Source organism: Acanthochromis polyacanthus, chromosome 12, assembly GCF_021347895.1.
Source record: "Acanthochromis polyacanthus isolate Apoly-LR-REF ecotype Palm Island chromosome 12, KAUST_Apoly_ChrSc, whole genome shotgun sequence".
NCBI lineage: Eukaryota > Metazoa > Chordata > Actinopteri > Pomacentridae > Acanthochromis > Acanthochromis polyacanthus.
This window is the reverse complement of record NC_067124.1, coordinates 34464511-34489846: the sequence shown is the minus strand read 5'-3', so window position 1 is coordinate 34489846 and position 25336 is coordinate 34464511. Positions and strand designations below refer to the sequence as shown.

The following is a 25336-nucleotide window of genomic DNA, read 5'->3' as shown; positions in this document are numbered from 1 at the left end:
TATAGAAATCTCACCGGAGGTTAAACTGAGGAGTCCAAGAATGTGACTTATTTCATTATTCCATTGGTAGGATAGATTTACCTGATACTGACCTCAGTGATTTCCTGCAGCACTGTTGGAGATGCTTAACCCTCTGAACCCCGTAACAAACCAGCAGGTTAGGAAGGCATTTTATCTTTAGCACATTGTCAAAATTGCACCATTTAACAGAGCCAGAAATGATCAGATCAGGAAGAGTCAGCAGGTTTTTAATTGTCAGATGGTTCTTGTGATGTCTGATATTGTGATATTGTATTAAAATCACTGTATTCTCTGTCTCCGTTGCATATTCACCAGAAATAGAACCGTTTGCCCAAACCACACTGTAAAAAAAAAAGATGAAAAATTCTTAGCTTGTCAATGCTTTCAAGAAATCATGATTGAGTCACCTGCAAGCAACAGTTACTTTACACAAATTGAAGGTCTATTTAGCTGAACTGCAGAGAAAAGACAAATTGGAGAGCTTAAGAGCAAAATGCATTAAAACAACAAATATATATGCATGTGAAATCCAGGTTTTTCCCTTTTTTGTAAAATAATAAAAGAAATACAGTTTTATTATTTGCTGTATAGCTGTGGCATACCTTAGTCTACTTCTAGTCATAGTTTTGCTGTTTCCATAGAGGTACAGGACTTTATATCACAGTGAAAAATTAATCTACAGTGAGAAAAAAATGCTACAAGAGCAAAACTCAGCTCAGAAACTGCTAGGAGCTCAGAGGGTTAAGTCAGATCTCTTTATTTTCAGTGTATGTGGAGTATAAAATGTAAATAAAGGTGCACAAGAAGGGGAAAAAAATGCACTGAACACGTTTGTGTCACTGTCTGGACATCTTATCTAATTTACTGAAATGTTTACAACACAAGAATGCGCCGAGAACAGAACAGCTGAGTGTGAATATTTTCACCGAGTGGGAAAAGTGACACGGAGACAGAGTTGATTATTGTTCTGAAAAGCAGCGAAACAAGAGGGAAACTGTGGTCTCCTTGAGAGGCTGCCTCGGACTCCTGGGTCCAAAGTGAAACTCAATATTCTCCCTCACAAGCTTTGATTGCTGTGGGTTGGAGCTCTATGACCAAAGCACTGAAACTTTATTCCTCTGCATTCATCTCTCTGGTGATTACACTGTGACGATAGCCACAGAGCAATAGTTTCACCTAAGCCTAGCCCCTGAGAACAGCTCGCTGTGCATGAGAGCCTTTGTATTGCAGGCAATATGAGAGGCTTCAGAGGAAGATCACATCCTCAGTCTTTCCCTTGACATTCATAAGAGATGAAAAAAGCCAACCCTTGAGCGCCGTGTATGTGCCGCTCTGTTATTTATGCAGAGATTTGTGTTGCGGTTGCTGCGAAACCAGGCCTGATCAGACAGGTTTTCCAGCAGAACGATGGCTGACAGTGATTCATCTATGAAAACAGCTCGCGTCTCCATTACAGCTAAACATGTGTTTGAACACAGCGCTGGAGATGTAAATGATGCAAGCTGTGACACACAGCAATGATAACAAATTCTGTTTTCTCCCAGGTGAGGTTCAGAGGTTTGCTGTTCTACCATGAGGGGTGGCCTCTCTGCATCCACGAGAAGGTCGTCCTGCAGCTCGCCCCTCTGCATAAAGTCCGACTAAAGCAAGGAGACTTCTACCTGCAAATAGTCCCTCTGGGCCGCAAGGCTGCCAAGCTCGTGATAAAATGTTTGTCGTCCAGCGGGCAGGCCATTGTAGAAATCCCCATCTCGGAGAGCATGTATGGCAGCGTCTTCACAGCTGAGTTCCTGCAGAATGTAACGCGCGACCGGAACCTTCACCCGCTACAGAACTGCCTGCTCACCACCGGTACGGCCGTGTACAGGACGCCGTGGAAGAACGTGGTCAACCCGCTATTCGTCAGCAGCACGGCGGACGCCATCATGCAAGCGCGCTGCAGCAGAGGCGGCTTCCGGGGCCACCTCAGCACCTGCAGCACCAGCGGGTCGACGGGGACGCTGGACAGCCACCGGAGCTCCAGGGAGTCGCTGCACTCTCAGGGAGCCGACTCCATCTTCTCCGAGCCCACCACCCCGAACAGGAACCGCACGGAATCCAGCAGCAATGAGAACCACACTGACCCCGCTGCACCCATCATCAAAATCGAAAGGCCTGCTGAGGAGCGCGGCATTGGACAGGACAGCGAGGACGGCGGCGGAAGAGACAGAGGGTCCAAGACGCTCTCTTTTTCCACAGATCTAAGCAACCCTGGTCCTCGACGCCGCCTCCCAAGAGACTCTGTGGCCTTCGAGAGCAGGAGGCTTTTCAGGAAATCCTACATGGAGGCCCTGCAGAACCCGATGAGCCTCGGGTCCAGCTCTGAATCCATCCTGGAGGAAAGCCCAGAGCACAACGCCGGTCTAAGACGGGGAATGGTGACTCCAGGCAGCAGCCCCGACACCAGGACGTCTCCCAGGGAGCATTTATCTCGGCGGTTCGGTAGCCGGGGCTGGCTCAGCGGCGACGACTCCAGACCCAGCACTCCTCTGCTTTACTTCCAGAGAGGCTTACGGAGCGCTGAGAGGCGGGCAGAGAGGAGGTCCAAGTCACTGGAGAGGACTAACAAGGCCGGCCAGGTTAAAGGTCACCGGGAACGCTCGTCGTCTGGAGGATCTGCGAGCATCTCCCCTAAAAAGCTAATAAACGGTTACGCTTTACGATTTGGGAAGCTGGATGTGGAGGCAACGCTTCCTGGTACTGAGAGGAGGAACGGCAAAGAGGAGACAGGTCAGTGCAGAAAAAATCCACTTCCAATGATGTATTTTTGATCATGTAATCCTACAACACAATATTATACATTTTGATGAAGGTCTCTAAGCCGATATCGCCGCTTGTAATGAATGTTTGGATTTGTTGAGGTTTCATGTACATTTTTTTTTAATTTATTTTACAATTTTAACATTCTTTTTTAGTTAGTCATGTAAGCTGTTGGAGTATATAATATTGTTGGTGTCTTAGCCTTAAATTAGTCAGGTAAATTTACATAATTAACTAAATTGTGGGATCCTAATTACAATATTTCATTTTGTCAGGGAGATTTGTGTCTTATAAAAAGTCTCAAGCATTCTATTTCATTTAGTTGGGTAGATTTGTAATTTATATAATATTGTAAGATCTTAACTGCAATATTTATTTTATACTGGTGAATTTATATCATAGCTGTATAGAATTTTTTTTCAGATTAATCAGTATTCCATATAATATTGTACATTCTTAACCTTAGTTTTTAAATTAGTCATGAAGCTTTTTGTAATAATTAATATTGTAGGGTCTTGACTATAATATATAATTTAGAAATATTATTATAGGGTCTATTAATTATAGTAAGTTTAGTCCAGCAGATCTGTATTTTATGATCAACGTGTTAATCTTAGTATTTACTAAAGCCAGGCAAATTTACATGACTAGTGTTATTGTAGGGTCTTAACTATGACATTTAATTTAGTTGGGTACATTTTTATTTTATATGATATTATTGATTCTTAACCTTAATGTTTAAACCTGTTGGGTGTATTTGCAAAGCCAGTCTCTACTGGAAAACACTTTGGTTAAAAATGGTGACTTGACTGGACTAAAACAGCCCAAACTGGGACATTTTATTAGCTAGACAACCCACGGCAACGAATTTAATTCTCTGCCAGGGTGGGTCTAGTTACCCTCCATAAGGCTCGAGGTTGGATGCTCCTAAAACTGGCCGGACGAATCACCATGAAGTGTAGAGTCAGAAGGCGGGCGTAACTAAGTGACGACAGAGGCGTGACGATTCTGACAGAATCCACGCTAGACAACCCACGGCAACGAATTTAATTCTCTGCCAGGGTCAACAACAAAAATGACAACAGTCGTTGAGCTCCATTAGCACCGACTCTGAATAATCTGTTAACATGTCTGTAATATACTTGAGCTTCACCCATTGACTGTATAAATAAGGCTTCACCGAACTACCGCATCCTCTGATTTCCGGCGCTCTAGGAGCCTATTCGTTGCGCCGATTGGTTGTATACCTACCCAATTGCTGCAGAGTGATTTGATAGACAACCTTTTAGCCCGCCTCCCTCCCTGTCGAGCGTGCCTAGACCCTTGCGTCTTCAGAACATGGGTCTAGCGCGGCTAGGCTAACATTTTATATCATTAATAAGTAAATTTTTCTTCTAATTCATCTGTAAATTTATCTAAATTGCAATACTTGCAAAAGAATAAAGGCATTTTTTGTTGATTTGTCACTAATCTTATGCAAACATCAAAACCAGCATACTGGCATCTTTACCTTGGTGCTGTAGTTTATTTAAATGAACACCACATACACTCAGCTGCTGTTGTAAATACTAACTGGTGTTGCAAAATGTGTATTAATCACTAGCTGAAAATAGTTCTTAATAAATAAGCTGTTTATTCATGATGTAGTTCCATTTTTGAAGAAGTTTTCCAAAAATAAAACTATGCATTTATGGCTTTTCGGGTAGCAATATGTTTTTGCACAAACCTCTTAAACCTCGTCAACAAGTGTGGTTTTCTTCAGTAGTAGTTGAATCATCATGACAGCCAATTGACTCATCGTTTATCACTTATTAAATAATATAACCCGAGGTTGTGAAAATGCTAGATGGTGTTTTTTTTTTTTTTTTTCCACCTGGTTGCAACAGGACTGGTTCCAGCAGTTAATCAGATGGGTGAAGCTGAGGTTAAGACAGCTCATGACGCTGAAGCATTAGTGCTGTGATTGGTGACAGATTGCCTTTTGTCAAAGCCTTTCTGTGTGTTCTTTGGCAAGTTCAGGGTGACAGGTATGGACCTACCCTGGAAACACAACTTTAGTCACATCCCTGTGTTTTCTTTACCGCTGTCAGGACTGTTTTGTTTTGCGTTGGTCTGCAGCAGATTGTGCAGGAAGCTGAGAGTCCCACCGAGGGAATAGGGCTGTTTTTAGAAAGCCAGTTCTTCCGTGAATTCAAATGTGAGGTGATTTAGTTTGGTTAAATCTTAACGCTGGACGGTGCCAGAGCAGAACTGTGAATGTAAACGTGTTGAAATACGCGCCACTCAGCAAAATACAGTAGTTAAATCTCATCACTGTTGTGAGATTGCCTCAGAGGGGATTGTATTTCAGCTTTTTGCAAAGCAGGTTTCTCACAACGACATTTCAAAGGCAACAAAGGATCCTGTAAACCCTGTAAACCGACCACAGGGACCCCAGCATCCCACAATGAGATGACCCTGCAGTGTTGCTGGGGCTGGGGGCTACACTGATCCCAGATGGGTTGCCTCATTTACAAAAGTTTCCTTTGTGAACCGATCAGTCACTGGGGATCCATGAGAAAAAAAAGTCTTTCAAACTGTGCCTGTATCTTTGGAGAGTCCATTAACTCCAGAAACACGAGACCCAACACGCACTGACTCAGACCGCTATGAAAAAAAAATCCTCAGGAAGGGTTGAGTTACTCATCATATGAGGCAGCAAACTTTTTGCAATATCAAAACACGTCCTGTGTTGTGTTTCTGTGATCAGTGCGTCAAATCCCCAGCGACCGTCGCTGCTGATTTAGCCTCTTCGGTGGCTTTCAAAAACGAGGCCGGCAGAGAAAAAAACAGACTTTGACACGGGGACAGTACTCAGGAGGCTTTACCCAACGTTTGGTCGCTTCCTCTGAAAACAAAGCATTTTAGGAAACATGCAGCAAACACAAGCGTGGTCGCAGAGTCGCACAGGAAATGCACTGACTGTTTGAAGACAATAGAGGCTGAGCTGGGTGGGTTTACTGTCACAGAACAGAGCAGGACAATGCAAGAGGCCTCAAACTGTGTCAAAGGACAACACACAACAGGCGTCCGTCTAACAGATAAATAATTACTGATTTGCCCACAAAGGAGTTTCAACAATGGTATTGTGTTACATTTTAGACCTGTTGCTGCTTTGCAAAAACAGAAAGTGTTTTACCTTATTTTTGAATTGTGATTTGATAAAATGATAGAGCTTTTTATTCATAGCCTGACTGTTAGACATATATTTGAAAATACTGATGTATTTATGGAGTTATTTGCATACAATTGTGAACAAAAATATATGTGAAGACCATGTATATCAAGGTAGTTTTAAGACTATACTCCTGCAACTCTTACTTGTCTATGACATAATGATTGAAGTGCATGCATCTTTTTTTATAAAAAATAATCATGCATTTTGGTTCTTTCATGAATTTATCATAGATCTTCTGGAAATATGACAACATCTGTCATACAGCAATGCTGATATTTGGTTAAATGTCCCTCAGTCCTATTTAAATCAGCAGCTGTAGTCACATGCTATCACTCATGAGAAATTAAGAAGCTGTGATGCAAAGATATTCCAATTAACAACTTTCTGCATTACAAAGATTTAATACAAGTTGCTGTATGTATATTTTCAGCTCAGCAGATTTTGGAGTTTTCCATCACCAAGAACGGCACCCCCGCAGTTCACCCTTTGATGCACAACATGGGTCAAAAGTGACCCATATTTAATGGAAAATGGGCATCTCTTTACCCATGTTGTGCATCAAAGGGTTAAATATGGTGGTGGGAATGTGATGCTGTGGAGCCGTTTTAGTAGTAGTAAATAGCATCACGAGAAAAGAGGAAACATTGAGATTGTGGAGGAAAACTGCTCCTCGGGCAGCGTTGGAGCTTCCAACAAGACGATGTCAAAGATGGAGCCAAAGTGGTGAAAACAACCAGAAGAGTCCAGACCTGAATCCATCAGTGCCATTGATTACAGAGAGTGTCAATAATTTTGGCATTTTTTGTGGAAAAAAAAAACAAATAATTTGAATGTTCGTCTTCCACTTTCAGATTTAATTCCCAGTCAGATGAAGCCTTTTGGTCAAATAAAAGTTTGTTAAATGAAACTTAGCCATGGGTTTGAAGGACTCTGGGCTCAACTGTATTCTGTGTGAGTATTTCCACGCTATAGGATCGGGATTGAATCCATAAATTGTGGTGCTGCTTGGGAATGTCGGGCATATCATTCCTGTAAACACAGCCTGGAGGTATGCAGGGCTGAATAGGAGGAGGTGCAGCTACAAGAGTCTAATAACAGCAGAGTTAGCCATGACTCAGGCTGACTAAACACCTGGACTCCACGGTGACTCAGGGTGAACTCACTAATCGAGCACACCCACATCACCACTAATAAACACTTGCCTCATGAGGTGAAGGTCCGAAAGTACAAAGATGAAAGGATGCTTCTATTGTCTCTTGATCGTACTCTATTTTCTGACACTGGCTGCTCAGTAAACATCTCTCAGACGATCTATCGCACTTGTTTCCTGTCATTATCATATTTGTCTGTGCAGGCCAGCGCGAGGACAGCGTCAGCCCTGAGAATAGGCGGCACAGAAATAGCGGAGAAGAGCTACACAGTCCCAAAGCTGCCAATGGGACGGCCGTCAGACATGAGTACAACGCCATCTTCCCCAAAGTGGTGTCAGAGGTCAATCAAGAGCTTCTCACATCTGGTGCTGTGATCCTGCCAGGTAGGACACCAGAGATGCAACTTATCCGATTCAATTTCCCAGTATCAAGTATAGAAACCTTGAACGTATCGGTTGAAGCTCTTCAAATCTGTTGAATTGCACAGAAATGTCGGACAATGTTATTTATTTCAATTTACATGCCTAGTGCACACATTGACAGTAGAAGTTAATTTATGTTGGATGTTTTCTTGTTTATTCTTTGTAAAAATGTGCAAGAAAATATCTTAAAAATTAAATTCTATGCCACATTTGTATGCCTTACAGAGGATACAGTGCAATTATCCTGAAATTTTCATGTGTAATTTATCATTTTATCTGTTTATTGCTGAAAAGTACTTTGGTTTCTCTTGCATTCCGTTTTTAGCCATTGTTGTTTGCTGCCTCATTTGTAAATAAACGGACATTTATGAAGCTTTTTGCTGTAAATAACATTGGTTATCTATTTTAGGGATGTGATACCACTGCAACGCTTCAACAGATTTATTCCTGTTGTGGAAAAATAGTAACAGTAGAAATAATAAAATTTGATTTCTATAGATAACACTTTCTGTTAGAATGTTTAAAAGTACTTAACACAAATTGAAAAAATATAAATACAAGTATATATCAAACTGTTTACTGAAATAAAAGTGAGTTTGAAAGGCATTTTTCTTTAAAACAAACACCAAAATTAGACAATTTATCAGAACCAAAAACTGAAAGAAAATGTAGCTTTTCAAAAGTCCTTGAACACAACATTTGTGATGTGATTCTTTTGGAAAAATTACAAAATCCAAACTTAAAATTGTGACAAAGACCCTGCGACTTTTCGGTTGAAATGCAGGCAGGGTACATGACGAGAGAAAAATACAACACTTAATTGTTTAAAATAAGTGGCTAAAAAATGGTATCTAGAGGAGCAAGTTATTGGAAGGGACCTTCAGACATTCATGGTGAAATATCTTTTATAGAGCTGACCTGCAGAGTGGTGTGAAAAAATCAGCTTGAGGTTGTAAAAAAGCAAATATCTCAAGTATGTGGAGCTCTTTTTTATTTTCTTTCCCCCTGAAAATTGTTGGCATGTTTGGACCCTTGTTCTGCATGTTGATTCCAGTTTCTGTAACATTGATATTTATAATTCAGCTTTGATTTTTTTTTTCAATTTTTAAAGAAAAATTGTTGTTTTCCCTTTGTAATACTACACAAAATACACTTAAGTTCTGTCTGATACCCAAGTTAAGTGCAATAATCAAGACTAAAAATAAACGCAGGAAACTTCTTGTAGATCAGCGACTGATGGAAAGCAGAAAATTTTAGACATAATCTTGAGCTGAAGGAAACAAGACTCGCATATTCACCCCCAAGCTTCCCAGCAGCTTGTTTCATATTTTACTAGTATTATAGATGTTGTGAAGCGTTGACCCCCTGCCTTCACCTCTTCCAGGAAACCGAGATCGCGGTGGGAGAGCGGTGCTGCAGGTATGCACCAGAGCTCAGGTGTGGGCAGGTGAGACCAGCACAGTGGATGAGCTGACCTGTTTACTGGGCTACTACTACTCAACTCTGCGGTACGTCATACAAACACACTCAGGTGGCTTTCATGTGGGATTTTTCCAGTCTTGCTTTTTACTGCAGCTGTTATTTAGAGCTTACAGAGCAATGAAGAAGTCGTTTTAAATATAGAACATTGTCAAGACGCTTAAATAAGTCTAAGAGGTTCTTTCTAGAGGGCATATTTGAACATATTTGTTCATGATTGTGTTACTAATTATGCATCAGTGTTTTTGTAAGGCAGTGTAAGACTTAGTGTATGTTTATTGTACAAGATACATTGATGTTGGAGTTAAAGTGGACTTAAATTGTCTCTAAATCCTTTAAACTTTAAATAAACTACTGTGTTTTTCTCATGCAGTGCCGATTGCATGCAATCGGGTGTTTGACAAAGGCAGCAGACTAACTGTAATGCTCTGGTTTTAGGAAAGAAAGGCGTGATCAAGGTCTAACTGTTGTAATAGACAGCAGAAGGCAGCAGCCTGTTCCAGCTCTGTTGTCATCTCTGTCTGAATTTCAGGTGAGCCCGCAATGGAAAATATGTAATTACCCTCCAACACACCCACAGAGAGCTTTTCAGGCCTCAGCTAAAGTTGTAATTCTACGTCTCAGTAACGAACTTATTAGATCATGTCGTTCCTCACGTTCCCTATTGTTCTGAACCTCTTTTTTTGACACCGTTTGGGTCTCTTTTTGAAAAGGCACACCTTGAATTTGTAGTGACTTCGCTTCCAAGACATTTTTGTGAAAAAGTGTGGCCTCGGGCTCCTGTGGAGAAGCCTGTCCTTACTTGTCTGTTTTTAACCACACACTGGCAGCAGGTTTAGGTCTGCAGCCGACTCACAAGAGACGTATCATCATGTTATTATAATGAGCTTCTCGCTGATGTAAGGATGATAAATCTGTAAACCGTGCTTCATATTGAATGCCTTTTTTGTGATGCATCACATATGTACGTGCACTTTAAAGTCTGTGTTTTAAGTCTTGTGCTTGTTTTTCGCAGGCTTTAGTACCAAACGCGCTTTACTCAGTTCTGTTCCTGGTGGACAAAGAGGCAGCAGCCAAACCTGAGAGAGACATCAGTGTGCAGGTAAATACAGACTCTTATCAGATAATTTGAAGCTATTTCTAGTTTTTCAAGTTAAGGGATTTGCAAAAATTTAGAATAAACAATATGCCGATGAATTCATCTCTAATCTGCTCACTACAAGCCGTGATGACAGAGATTAGCACTGGAAAAAAAAATGTCCCTCTCAAAACAAGAAGAAAAAATTATTTCAAGGAAGTTTTACTTTGAAATAAGTGAAAAAATCTGTTAATAGAACAAGTGAAAAATGGCTTTGTAAAGTTTCTTGAAATAAGATATGATATTTAGAATCTTGAGAGCTTAAAATAAGCTGGGAAAACTTATTTGAAGCTATGTTTTACTAGGATTGTCAAGCTTAGGTGTCTTAACCCTCCGGATGTCCTCATTTACAACACCAAACAATATTGTTCCTTTCTCTGAAAAAATTCCAAAAATTCAGCAAAAAATTCCTTAAATTTATAAAAATTTGCAAATTCCTCAGGAAGAAAATTAGTTAAAATTTTCCCTTATAAGTTTTTTTTTTTTTTTTTTTAAATCCCCAAATTTGGCAAGAAATAAAAAATGTTAAAAAATGAAAATAAAAATGTTCAAAAACAATGAGTAAAAATTCTAAATATCTAAAGTGATTGCATATGTATCAGTAAAACTTCTAATATTTCTTCAAGAACATTCAGAAAAAAAAATCAACCAAAATCCAGCAAATTTTGCTGGTTTATGGTTGATTTTTTTTCTCTGAATGTTCTTAAACATTTTTTTAACATTTCTTTTGTTTCCATCAGAAAATGCTCCAAAAATGTTGAACATGTGAAAGTTTTTACTGTTGAAAATAAATATTTTTTTTCCACATTTTCAAACTTTTAAACAGGTCAATTTGACCTGCAGGACGACACGCGGGTTAAAACAAGATCATTTCAAGATTGTTTGACTTGACAAGACATTTAAAGGCATTAGAGGATATTTAATTTCCTACGACTTTGAACGTAGCATGCGCGTGCGCACATACAGAGACATTTAGACTAGAAATAAGGCAAATGCACTTGGTAAGATTTTGAGCTTTTGCAGTGTGCAATAAGCATGTATCAGCCCGTGTGTAGTTAAAGTTAAGAGAAACGTTTTAAGCACGTGTTTGTTTATGTTTTTCCGTATCTTGGAGCAGACCGAGACGCTGTCGTCCCTGAAGGCCCTGCTGAAGCACATCGACCAAACCCAGCTCACACGAGAACTGGAGGGCACCTTCCACTACGACCACAACCACTGGATCCACTTCAGACAGGTGGGTGTGACGGAGGCGGAGCGGCTGGAGCGGAGCCAGCGTCGTCAAACATACCTGTAAAATCACCTCAGAGCTTGGTGAGGGCGGTGGCACCTTCAGAAAAATATGTTCTAAGTTTACGTTGCTCAATATACTCCGTGTTCACAAGAAAAGTAAATTGTTGTAATTGCTGCTTTGCGCAAGTTCATGATCGGTTCACGCATGACGACGTTGCGTAATTAGGAAAACAAAGGTGGAGTTGTGAAATAATAGTTTCGCTCATGAGAAGACCGTACCACCAGACCCTGCAGATCTCATAATTTATCATACAATAAATTTATGAAACAGCTAAAATGCATGATTGTTTTTTTTCCGTGACAAAGACTCATGTGTTTCAACGATTACATCATAGAAAATTGAATTGAAGGAGTCATTGGAAACACACGACTGTTATGATAGACATGATCTTTACAAGTGTATTCAAACTGTTGCTCATAACTGTAAAAGGTGTAATTGGATTACTGATGCGTTTATTGAAAATGGGAATCGGCAGAATAATATAATTATGTTAACAATGCACTGTTATGCAACTTACAGTTCTGGCTTTTCAATTTCTGTCTGCTCAAATATCATCAACATCGGTTCATAAACATCACAGAAATATTGAAACCCCCATAAAAACACAACTTTACTGCAAAAAAGGCTGCAAAACATGTCAATTTGATGACAATCACTGAAAATTATTGTCAGGTTCTGAACAAAACCAGAACAGTAGCTGACGTTTAGTTTGTTGCCTCAGGCTGTTTGTAGGAATCTTTTCTGGGTTTATTGAACACCTGCAACATCAGACAGCTGCAAGATCCATATCAGCGTCTCCACAGAGAGAGTCAAGAGCATTTTCACACATGAAATATCAGTAACTTAATTAATTACTTAGTTATGAATTGTGCCTGACATGGATACAGGATCTAACGGTGACATTGGTTATTCGTTCATAAGCTACATTTAAATCATTTGTTACGAATCCTTAACTGCATCACAGCTGTTCACATAATTTTATCACAGTACCAGAACAGAATGGGGAAATCTCTGATCATTAAAGTAAGGCTGAAATATATGCATGCAAAATATATACAATATAATATACATACCCGCTCTATATGTTGCATCGTTCCATGAATTCTGAGAATTTCAGAATTTTCAACATTTAGGAAATGATAAATAATCTAATAGAAATATATCATCAGCTACACAGTCAGGCGATTTGGGCAGATTATTATTTCTGAAATATTTTTAAATTTTGTTTTATTACAGAGCTTAAAGGATGACTTTTTTCATCTCAATAAATACTGTAGCAGCTCCTCTGAGGCTGTTTCAAATTAGCATTAAATTAATATCCCAAATTAATGAAATAAAGTATTTTATGCACCATCCCTTTAATGCAGTGTGAACACATTACCGAATAAACTTAAGTAAAGGCATCCCATTGATCTTCTCTTGTGTTTATCTGAATATTTTTGGCATTGAGGTAATTGAACGATAACAAAGCAATGAAGTTGCATTACCTTAATATGGGGATACCTGGAATGAACAGTTAGTAAAAGTTGCCTTCCTAAACCTGCTCACAAACCCTCCTAGTAATCTCCCTTCGTCTCTTTTTCCCTGTTAGAAAATCGAACCGTTTGCCAGCAGTTGCAGCGCCGCCATCACCTCCCTCCAGGAGTCCATCAGCACTCTGAGCGCCAGCAGCAACCTGAAGACCTCGAAGGTCAGACTCAAACCCTGATTTATGTCTCTCCACGGACATTTGTTTTCTGACTGACTAAATGTTTCTCCTGGCCTTTTTCCTCCTTAACTAGAGTTAACAGCTCAGCTTGTTTTATGGTCCCCTTCGTTGATCTTTTTGCAGATGAGGCAGATAACCTACATTTGTTTTGGGGTTGAATTTTTGTGTTTGAAAACCCTTCATTTGCTCGTATTTTATGTCTGATTCAGGAGGTTTCTGAGGCGATCGAGCAGCAGAGGCATCTAATGAAGTGCGTACTGGATGACACCCGATTGAACAGACTGCGTCTAGAGGGAGGAACTGTCCTCGCCCGAATCAGGAAGGAAGAGGCCTGTGAGAATGAAAACTACAGGTAGAGCTGCAGGACAGGATGGAATACCGGTCAGTGATGGTCTGCGATAACATATCTGAGTATGTTCTCTTTGTGTTTTTCTCAGGGATGCTGTCGACATGTTGAATGCACTGTACAACCAAGTAGACGAAGAGGTTCATAAGCTTGTGATTCTGTCCAACAAGTCACAGAAACAGCTGGAGAGTCTGCTGGAGGTGCGAAAGTCTGAGGAGCAAACACAACAGGTGACTGCAAATTTAATTTCTGTCTGTTTTGTTTAAGTTTATATGGAGCTTTTTTTAACCATCTGAACCCATAGCAGTCGCTGGGCATTTGCTTCTGTGTTGAATTTAATCACTGTGGGTTAATTTTTCACTGCAACATGAATCCTGCACCTCTATGGAAACGGCGTAATCATGACTAGATGGAGAAAGAACTCAGAAATTCTTCTATGCAGTAAAAATAAGTTATCGTAGCATAAATCTTATGCATTTTGCAGAAATTGAAATAAAAAAATTAATGATGACAGAATTTTCCCCAGTAGCACTAAATACATGCATCACATTAACATATTGTCCTATGTGCTTCATGTAAACACTGCCTGCAGTTCAGCCAAAGTCCTTGAATTTTTATTTCATGACTGTTGGTCACAACAGAGTCAGTCATAGCTTACTGGTTGTTCCAAAAAGTACAGAATTTTTAGTTTTTTACAGAATCCAGTTACTGCAAGTAGTTTATTTTTGACATTTTTTTAAACGAGACACATCAGGAAGTGTTTTCATTGAGAGCTTTAGCCTAGATTTGGTTAATTATTCCAAATGAACTTTGAGTTACACATGATCACTTCAAGAACCGTTATGAAGTTAACAATTCAAAGATTATTTCTTTTTTTTTTTTTTACAGTTTCTGGCTCTGATGAATGGTGTAATTTTTGAGAATTTCATAAAATTATATGCCTTTCATACTCACATTTGGGGATTTAGAGGGTTAATAGACAATAACTCAAATGACTGAGTTCTTTAGCACAACTCACGTAAACGAGAACCAGAATAGCGCACACTGACCAAAACTACGGCACCATCTCTGCAGCATTCACAGTATTGATGATTTAAAGTCTGTTAGCTCAGTATCAGTTCTTGATAGTCAAAATGTTCACTGTTCAAACCTGGAAAAAAAAAGAAAAATTCCAAAGCAAAACCCACTCCATATCTCAAGAAACATGAGCCCAGCATCAAAAAGGCAACATTTCTCCAAAAGTACAGTGTTTAACTCCAATTACATATTTTCTCCTTTCATGAAAGACAAAAACTGATTCCAGACAAGGAAATGTGATTTTTTTTACGGTTGTACAACTCGGCTATCATTAACTCTTATGACAGGTTCTCTGTCATTATCTTAACCTGTATTCAGGTCTAACTTCGCTTTTCCATTTACGGAGGATAACCCAGCAGCTGACATGAAGCCTGTTAGAGCTAGAGAAAAAGCTAATTATGGAAATCTTGAATAAATGTGTCGCCTTGAGAGGCCAAGTTGTTCTTTCTACAAAAGCTCAACCAGAGGACAGTCCAGAGTTCATTTCCATCCCAGCATCTCTACAGATCCTCAGCTGCTTTTGTTCCATCTCTCATAATAAAATCTAATATTAAATCTATAAACAATCTCTCTCCAGATCAAACTCTGGTTCAGCGTAGCGGGAGAGAAGCAGCTCACGCCGCTGGAGTCGCCCGGTCTGTCTGCCGCCAAAATAAAGGAGATGAGAGAAAGTTTGGACCAGTTTCTGGAGGAGTCAGTGGTAAATATCACAACAGTGCATTTTCATATCAACCTTTATATAACTGAGAGAAGACATTCAATGCTCATTTGATGTAACTGTTATCCAGCACCAGCAGAGGCTTGGCCTGCAGCTGGTTAAAGAGTCTCCGGAGTCCCTTCCAGGTTCGGTTCTGCTCGACTTAAAACAACATCTGGGTTCCATGTTGAGCAGAGTGGAGCAGAGGAAAACGAAGTTGGACATCCTGACCAACCTGTACGAGTTTTATGATTCGGTAAGAATGCCTTTATGTCCCCTAAAAAGTGATATTACACTTTCCATTTGGGATTTAGCCAATGCTTTTATCTGGACTGTTTTATGATGAGTTTTATAGAAGCAAACATTTAAAATAGACTTCTAAAAGATGGATTCGAATATCTTTTATCAGCCCTCTGAACTCTAAGTTTGGCTCCTGTCACATTTTTACACACTGTAGTCTCATTTTTCTTTGCAATATTAAGTCCTATACCTCTGTGGAAACAGCACAACCAAGAAGTCAGACATGTATTTTATGTTTGTACAGCCTGATATAGTTCTAACTGCATAAATCACAAATAAGGGGCAAAAAAGTTGGATTAATTCAACTATTTATTTTACACAAATTGAGAAATATCTGGAATCAGCCCATAAAACTTTTTGCCAATTGCCCATATGTTCCCAATACATGGAAAATGGTGACTCTAAATATTATAGATACTTTACTACTTTCACCTCTCTGCTTTGTGTTAACACAGCCTTCAGTTCAATCGAGTTCAGCTGAAGAGCCCATGAATTTTTGCCACATTACTCTTGGTCACAGCTTAGTTACAAATGACTTCTTGGTTATGTCAAGGGCCTCAGAATTCTTTTGTGTGTGGTTTTTTTTTTTTTTTTTTTACAGAATAAGGTTAAAATAAAATTTCTTTTGCTGAATTTTCAATACAATGAGTAGTGGAAAAAATAGGTGATTTTTTTTTTTTTAAAGAGGTATCATGATTTTAAGCTCAGATTCAGTTAATGTTTCCCAGCAGAACTCCAAATCACAGATGAGTTCAAGGACTGTCAGAGTTTAAAATCAGTTGATTTTTTTTTTTTTTTCCAATTTCTAACTCCAATGAATGATGTGATTTTTTTTTTTTTGTGTGTGTGTTTTTTAAAAATGTAACATGACATTCAAACCCACTGATTTGTTTTGGGGTTCAGAGGGTTTAAAAAAACTATTCTTGTTGAACCACACAGTATATCTTACTATGAAATAAAATCGTTAAATCGGTCTTTTAAATCTGCAGGCCAACCAGTGGGTGGACCACTGTCAGGATTATTTCCGTCATCTCAGTCTGGAGAACACAGCTGGCAGGTCTTCCCCATCTGTGGTGCAGATCCTGCAGGACTATTGCAACGAGGCCTCCAAGTTCTCCATGGACAACTTCAACACGCTCAATAACATGGTGCTGTCGCTGGAGAGTCCTCAGCAGCTGCAGCAGTGGAACTCGGTGTGGCAAAAATGTCAGCAGACCAAACAGCAGCTGGAGGAGACTTTGGCTCGATCCATGACAGCAGAACCAAACTCCACATCTGCTGAAGAGTCGGATGTTTTAAAGACTCCAGAAAGTCAGACGGTGAGTCCAGAGCAGCGTGGAGCTAACGGGTGTGTGCGGTTACCTGTTGCCATTACGCCGCTGACTTTTGAGGACAGCAAGATTGACACTCCTGTTCCCTTCTCTAAGAGCCCAACCAGTTCTATCTCCTCCACGTCTCACTTCACGTTTTCCCCCGACTCTGAGAGCAAACTGAGGCAGAGTCCGTCCATGTTCGACGACACGGACAGCGACTGCACCATCGACTCCACCATCTCCTGCCACTCCGAGCCCATCTACTCTGGGGCCTCCCGGCTCCGCAAGCAGCCAATGAAGAAGATCATGAAGAAGACCATGAGCTACGAGCTGACCCCCAGAGACAGCGGCCACTCGGATGTCAGCCACGTTCACGGCTACACGGGAGTCTACATCAAAGGTCTGGAGGTGGCCAACAACGTGTCTGCGGAGAAGAAGCTGCAGAGGCCGGATGTGATGAGCCCCGCTTTGGGCCGAAGTCGCAGCATGTCGACGCCCTGCAGGACCCATAACAGACGCAGTGATGGAGAGGGCAAGAAGCAGAGCAGGTGAGGAAGGAAAGCATAAGCTGGGACTTTGTGTGTCCACTTTTCCAAAAAACAGCCGGTGTCTATGCAACAGCAATGTATAAAGTTTTTATACTAACGAGGGTCACAGCTAACAACCCTCATTACTGATATATATTGATTATTTTTACAATTAATTCATTAACTTAACATTTAGACTATTATATGTGGAAACTGTGAAACGTGGCAGTTAGATTTTCCTACAGCTCAAGATTAAATTAGTTATTCTGTGACCTAAGAAGTAATACACACCAAATTTTCAAGTGAAACAGAATTCTTTGAGATTCTGTGTTAACAATTAAACAATATTTAAACTTTTTTCTTATTATCTGAATTTATTTGTAAATAATTTGATCTTTAACTCAGTGTTCTATAAATCTGATCTCCTTTTACGTCTCTCTGTTCACTAGTAAAGTGCAGCACATCATGGACGAAATGATCTCCACAGAGCGGGAGTACGTTCGCTCCCTCAGCTACATCATTGAGCACTATTTCCCGGAGATGGAGCGTCTCGACTTGCCTCAGGACCTTCGGGGGAAGCGCAGCATCATTTTCGGGAATGTGGAGAAACTGTGGGACTTCCACAGCCAGTATTTCTTAAAGGAGCTCGAGGCGTGCGCCCACTCGCCGCTGTCCATCAGCAGCTGTTTTCTCCGACATGTGAGTCCACGCTGTCAGCTTTAAAGAACACCTTAGTGCATTGTTCTCATTGGAGCGGCGTGGTTTCACTATTAGAATGAATCCCACATGTAGCTGAAGGCGCACTTTTACGACCTGCAGGGAGCTGAATCATTCGTGGTGTTTGGCAAAGCGTACTGAAGTATCGGCATACTTTTTGCTGCAGTCAGTGTTGTAACTTGTTAACGTTGTGTGCAGGAGGATCAGTTTGGAATGTATGCCCTGTACAGCAAGAATAAGCCCCAGTCCGACGCTCTGCTCTGCAGCCACGGGAACGAATTCTTTAAGGTGCGTCTGGAAACTTGCATTCCTCCCACAGTGACTGATTTCAGGGTAAAGATAGTGGATATAAAACAGCACCCAGAAGAGTTGATAGCATGAGGAAATGTGCAGAACTCTCTTAAAATATACTCAAAACAGGGAGATTCTATCTCAAATTATCAGGGACCTTCTACTCCAGTATCTCTAGCCTGTGGATATTTACAATGTTGTCTGGGAATTTTTAGATTGATATATCAAATACTAAACTGCCAGTCGACTCACTTCTGGCAAATTTTTAGCATTTGTATACACATTGAAATTAGAGGCTATTTGCATGACAATATTCTGGGAATTATTAGATCTAAAAATCTGAAAGTTTCACTGTTGTTTCTCATTATGTCATTGATTCAGAATCTGCATTATTGAACAAGTAGATCAAACAATCTCTGACTATGACTGAGCTGAAATATGGAAAATATAATGATGCATCATGAAAAGTTTGCAAATTGATAATGAAAAAGTTAACTAGCGACATTTTCTGAAACAAATGATATCTCACAACTAAAAGCATATAGAATATTTTATAATATATAATACTTGGTCACAAACATGAAAAAAGTATGAAACTTTCAGAACTGATTAAGTAAGTATGACAAGTTGCACCAAGAAATAAGAAATAGCCTGATTTAAGTAGAAAATAGTTTCAATCCGGTTGCCTGGAGCCAAAACTCCTCTAAAAACGTCATGATTTCGGCTTAAATGACCCAACAGAGACACATGATGTTATTTTTCATACACTAAATAATGACCATAGCATACATATGAGAGCCTGTACTGAGTCTGTACTGACAGATGATTGAGATGAGCCTGAGAATACAGATTGCCAAATAACCCGACTTTATTGCATTTCTCTCCAGAATAAGCAGATGGAACTCGGGGACAAGATGGACTTGGCGTCCTACTTGCTGAAGCCCATTCAGAGGATGAGTAAATATGCCCTGCTGCTCAAAGACCTGATAAAGGAGTGCAGCCAGTCTCAGGAGCAGGAGCTGAGCGACCTCCGCACTGCAGAGGAGATGGTCAAGTTCCAGCTTCGCCATGGCAACGACCTACTGGCTATGGATGCCATTCGGGGCTGTGATGTAAGTAGTAACGCGCAGATACAGAACGTATGAGTTAAAGTGGTCCTCAACAGTATTATAAGACAATCTGGAAGCAGAGAGATCCTTAAAACTATTTTTGAAAAGGAAGTCGTGCTGTTGTGTATACAGTAGAGTGAGGTCAGAGTCCCACCAGGCATTGTATTGTTCTCTGTGACGCATGTGAACACTCGCGTTTCCTCTCCAGGTGAACCTAAAGGAACAGGGTCAACTCCGCTGCCAGGATGAGTTCATCGTCTGGTGTGGACGCAGGAAATACCTTCGGCACGTCTTCTTATTTGAAGACCTCATCCTCTTCAGCAAGACCAAGAAGATAGAGGGAGGATATGACATCTACATCTACAAGCAGTCCTTCAAAGTAAGAAATGATGGTTCAACCCACTTAACCCCCCAGTTTCTTTTGCTCCTGTCACATTTTTACTTGAACCTTGGGTTAATTCTTCACTGCATTGTAAAGTTTTGCACCTCTATGGAAACAGTACAAGCATAGCTAGAAGTAGAGAGAACTTCAAAAATGACTTGGGTCATACTTTTAGTATAGCAACGACATAAATCGCAAATAGGAGACAAAAAAATGTAATTTCTTTGAGTATTTTTTTTTATAAAATTAGAAATAAAATGGAATCAATATATTTTTAGGTGTTACCAATACCGGAATTAAATGGTAGCTCCACATACTAAATATATTTTAGTTTACATTTTTACAGCCATTAGAAACTTGGGTTTTTTTTCATTCTACTCTGCACATCAACACTAGAAATATATTTCACCATGCAGAATGTGTCTTCCCACAGCTTGCTGACAACTTACTTATCTCTATACCGTTTTGGAACCATTGCACATTTATTTTAGTGCTCAAGTATGTTTTGTTTTGCTCTTATTCTCTGTAAATGGTTTGCATACATGCTCTGTGTAGACACAGCTTGCAGTTCAGCTGAAAACTTTTTTTTTTGGTCTGTTGGTCGCAGCTGAGTCACTTGTGGTTTTTCAGCTGCGACGCGAATCGCACAATTTTTGTTTGGAGAGGAACTGGTGCAATATTTTTTTTGGTGAGTGAGGCATGCAAAAAGTAGTTTTAATGAAATATAATTTTTAGCTTGGATTCTGGTCATTTTTCCAATGAAACTGCATGTCACAGGTGATTACTTCAGGGACTGTCAGAAATATGAACATTCTTTTTTTATTATTATTTTACAGTCCGTAGCCTTGACAAATGTTGTAATTTTGATGATTATTTCAAAGATAATGTGCCTTTTTTGCAGTTTCTACATCTCTTCCTGTACAACAAAGCTTCACGTTTCTATTTTTCTGTTTAGACAGCAGAAATAGGTATGACTGAAAATGTGGGCGACAGCGGCCTACGTTTTGAGATCTGGTTCCGTCGGAGGAAGTCACAGGACACATTCATACTCCAGGCCAGCTCTGCAGAGGTCAAGGCAGTGTGGACGGCTATTATTGGAAAGATCCTGTGGAGGCAGGCACTTAGAAACAGAGGTGTGTTTCTGTGCCAGGCTATAGCGTTTTACACGTACTATTCTGTTCAGAACAAATATAACATCAAGGTTATATTTTGCCATTAAAGACGTACATTTTTCGGGGATTCTAGAGCTGCGTATGCAGGAGATGGTGTCTATGGGGATTGGAAGCAAACCTTTCATGGACATCAAGCCCAGTGATGCAGCCATTAGTGACAGAGCCATTGACTACATCATGAAGGGGACAGGTGAGCTGATTTCATGCCCTTAGTACTCATTCACACACTTGATTTTTGTTTTTGCTAAAACCACCAAAACTGGAGCAGATGTTTAAATGCAAATTGTGCTTTTAGGGTCTGAGTTTCCATTACAACTGCAGTAAATTCCTTTTTATTCCTCACTATAAAAAAGGTCCTGCCTTAATTATCACAGTTCCCAACCACAGGAATTTTATACGTCTGTTGCATGCATTCCTTTTCACCCCCTCCTGTGATCTCTGCAGAGTCCAGAACCAGGGCGTCCATCGCGGTGCCTTCATTCGAACACTGCACCTCATTCAAGAGGCCTCACTCCACCATCTCCAACAGCAGCACCTCCTCCTCCAGCAGCCAGTCGTCCTCCTCCCTGCTGGGTTCGCTCAATCTCCACCTCTACTCCTCACCGTCTCACCCGCACACGCATCCATACCCGTTAGGCAGCGTTTCCTCCTTCGCCCAGTGGCCCTACGACTGCATAGAGGAGGATGAGCTGGAGCAGGAGACTGGGAGTCAACCCTCCATGAGTGAGTGGCTGCTTTTGTGGGTCAAAAGAACAATTACAATGTCAGATGAGAACCAATATATACTCAGTGGTTCATTTTCTGCTGTACACTTGTTCTTTTCTGCAGTTTTTTCTGAAATTTCAGTCTCGCAAGTGAATCGCAATAAATTCAAACTGCTTTCCAGAGGCGTATAGAGTATTGTGTTTTGCCATTTTGTTCACAGACATTTTGCGATATATTACTTAGCAGCTGAAATGGCAATTTCAGTATTTGTAACCCTTAAGAGTCAATTTAAAAAAAATACACAGAGGTCATTATGGACAAAAAATATCCAGAAAAACATCACTTATTAGTATCATTTTTCACTTTCAAAGACTTATCTCCTTTGATCTACATCAGCCGTGGTCATAATTGCCAAATATTCATTGGTTTTGAGGTTTGTTTACATTTTCGCATTGTTGTTTTTTTATGACAAAAACAAAAAGAGATTATTTTCTGTCATAATGATTAATTTTTCCGGGTTGGCATGTGTCAGGGATTAGCAATAACGTTGGTTCTGATATATTATTTTTTTTATTCAGTGTAACATTGAAAAAAAAAATTACACTCAGTACCTTAAGGTCTATTTCACTGTTAACTAGATTGTGTAGTTCACTGGACCTTTTTTGTCGTTTTGGTAAAGCTGAATTAACGGCAAATGTGAACAACATTTAATTTATGTTTGGAGGAGCAGCACAGGAACTTAGAAAAGATCAATTCCTTAAGAATTTAGAATTATAGCATGAATTATTAAAACAAATTTAGACACGAGGATGTCAGATGACTTTTCTGAAATGCAGATTTCTTTAGTATTTCTCCTGTTCCAAGGTTTCAGACATGGTCATAAGGTGTAATCCAGGTCATGGTCATCCTCAGACCTTCAGTGGAGAGCTCTTTTGGTTTTTGAAGACTGTTCACCTTTGTCCATGTGGTTTCTTCAGTTCTAACTGACTTAAAGGGAGTCATGGAAATATGTTGTCTACCCTACATCACATGGCCTTTAGATCATAAACAATCCACGACTCACATGCCTCGAGGTGTGATAAATTGTGAAACTGCCAGGTGAGGGATGACTCACGATGTCAACGATGGCGAAACTTTCGAAAGGGGAGATCTCAGGAGTTCATTTTAAGTACCTGATAAGCGGGTGTCTTGTTTGTCCAGAGTGTGGACATTTCTGACCTCAGAGGATTGTTCCTTATCTTTTAGATGCATGGTTTGGCTGTTAGTACAGTACTGCCAACTTTAATCCTGTGTGCTACTTCAGGTTTATCAGAAGATCAATGGTGGCCTGTCAAGACTTGTGTTAAACTCATGGGTTTGCTGAAATGCAACATGGAAATCTTCCACATTCACTGGACTGGTGTGGTGCAGGTAGAAACAGAACTTTGTTGCATAACAGTTGGTTTCCTATTTTGGCATCTTTTCTAGGTAGTGACGTGTTAAGTCATAGGTTGCTCTGGTTGTTTGTTTCTGAAAGTCTGACTTCGAAACAGCTGCTCCTGACCAATCACTGGGAAGAAAAGAGTTCTCTGTTGCTAACCCCAGAGCCATATTGGTTGGCTGATATTAGTCCATCACAGATATATCATATCAGCAGATGTCGGACATCATATCTGAAAACTTTCTTTTGCAGCACATAATGCAGAAAAAGATGCTTTGGATAATTTTGAAAGCTGTGTCCTCACACAGTTTGTCCAAGGTAGTAGCTCTGACTCGTTGGTTATTGTACTTTTAGCTCTGTTTGCAGCACATGGAGCAGAGTTCGTGTAGGAGTTCAACGGTGCTGGATAGTCAAATGATGTCTTTACAATAAACTGCTAACTGCTTTGGGCAGTTTCTTGACAGTTAATAAGGAATGACACAATAATTTTCTATTTTACATATGTTTTAGCATACGATACATGAATAGTATCAGCCACTCTTAGTATTGAATTTCTTCCTCCAGATACCTAGTCGGACTGTAGTCATAACAATCGGACAATCCAACAACTTATGGATGCATGCAGTTTAAATCTATCTAAATCTGTAAAAACATTTACATAACAGTCATAAAAAGTGAAAGAAGGAAAAACAAACATGTATAAGTACCATTTTTAATCCTTATCAGTACACTTAGGGTCCATGCGGATCCCAGGGGTATATAACTTATCAGTTTTTATCTGTAAGTTGGAGTTTTCAGCCTTTTTAGGTAGTTGTCACCCACATAGTTGCCATCACATACGCCAAAGCTGATTTCATTCCAACCAGATTTGTGGTGTGTACATGTATATAAAAAAAAAAAAATCCTTTGAGGTACATGCGGACCCCAGCTGAACAGTGCATGCTTGTGTTATGTTGGTCTTGTGATGACTGCTTCAGTTGCATTGTTTCATTTCAGTTCAGGAGTTTGTTTATTTTTTATGGACCAAGGACTACAGATGGAAATTAGCATGATGCTAAATCTGGTGCAGCCATCTTTTTAATGTAACTGCACACTGTCCTTTTTCAAATAAACTTGAAAGAAAGGAGTTCTTACACTAATATTCTAAGCAGTACACATCAACAACAGTAACTTCATTGTTTTCTTTCATATTTGTATCTATAGATGACACACGTTTAAGGAAAATATATATTGAGAGGATATGGACAGGTACAGAAATATGAAACGGATGAAATACTGGTGGGGTCCAGTTAGACTCCAAGTGTACGGATGAATAGGTTATACCACGTGTACTGATGAGGATTAAATGGGTGATTACTGTCTAGCATAGTGTCTTTTGCTGCCGTGGCCACCAGGAGTTGCCAAAGTGTGAAATATCAAGTCCTACACAACTTGACAAACTTGTTAACTTCCCACACAATGACTGCACATCAGCATCAAGCGTCCTGAGTTCTCTGTTGTTCAATCCTGTATTATTAAAGTATCTTTCTGTGTTGTCCTACAGTCACTGAGAGCTCCGAGACGTCCTCCCAGTGCACCTCCAGCGAAAGCGTAACCGGCCTCAGCACCCTCACCATCCCCGGCCACACCGCCATCTCCATGGATGCCTACAACAACAACAACAGCGAGCCTTCCTCCTTCCTCTGCCCCTCCACGCCTCCCTCCTCCATCGCGTCTCCATCGATTTTCCAGAAAGATGAAGACCTCCAGCCGCCGGGAACCAAGTTCATCACAGCAGTGAGTGTTCAGCTGACCTTATTGTTACCATTACTAAATAAACCTACCTTTGTGCAGCAGTCTAAATATATAAACGCAGAACATTCCACGATTTCTTTTTCCACTTGTGCTCTTTCATTAAGAGCAAATGTTTGTAGTTTCAGTGATGGTTAAGACATGAATTTCTTTTGCTTTCTGTTTGTTGTGTGAGTGACTTTAAACCTGTGAAGTTGTTTGGAGAAGGAAAACAAACTGCAATCAGTTAGTTTGCAATGCCTTAAAGAAATGCAGCTTAATCA

At 40.1% G+C, this 25336-nt stretch overlaps 1 protein-coding gene across 3 annotated transcripts in view; it reads left to right on the top strand.

Moving 5' to 3' along the window:
- Window positions 1-25336, top strand: part of zgc:158766 (uncharacterized protein LOC100009641 homolog) — a 35005-nt gene that overhangs the window by 5349 nt on the left and 4320 nt on the right. For 2 of the 3 annotated variants that reach the window (XM_022215068.2, XM_022215070.2), the window contains exons 3-22: window positions 1566-2790; window positions 7392-7571; window positions 8995-9118; window positions 9528-9621; window positions 10105-10191; window positions 11345-11461; window positions 13110-13208; window positions 13436-13578; window positions 13664-13802; window positions 15227-15349; window positions 15438-15602; window positions 16636-17507; window positions 17936-18185; window positions 18402-18491; window positions 19382-19606; window positions 19812-19982; window positions 20941-21118; window positions 21207-21347; window positions 21602-21880; window positions 24826-25058. In XM_022215068.2, the coding sequence (XP_022070760.2) occupies window positions 1566-2790; window positions 7392-7571; window positions 8995-9118; window positions 9528-9621; window positions 10105-10191; window positions 11345-11461; window positions 13110-13208; window positions 13436-13578; window positions 13664-13802; window positions 15227-15349; window positions 15438-15602; window positions 16636-17507; window positions 17936-18185; window positions 18402-18491; window positions 19382-19606; window positions 19812-19982; window positions 20941-21118; window positions 21207-21347; window positions 21602-21880; window positions 24826-25058 (4935 nt within the window). The remainder of the gene's footprint in view (window positions 1-1565; window positions 2791-7391; window positions 7572-8994; window positions 9119-9527; window positions 9622-10104; window positions 10192-11344; window positions 11462-13109; window positions 13209-13435; window positions 13579-13663; window positions 13803-15226; window positions 15350-15437; window positions 15603-16635; window positions 17508-17935; window positions 18186-18401; window positions 18492-19381; window positions 19607-19811; window positions 19983-20940; window positions 21119-21206; window positions 21348-21601; window positions 21881-24825; window positions 25059-25336) is intronic. The other variant, XM_022215069.2, reaches the window with a different exon arrangement.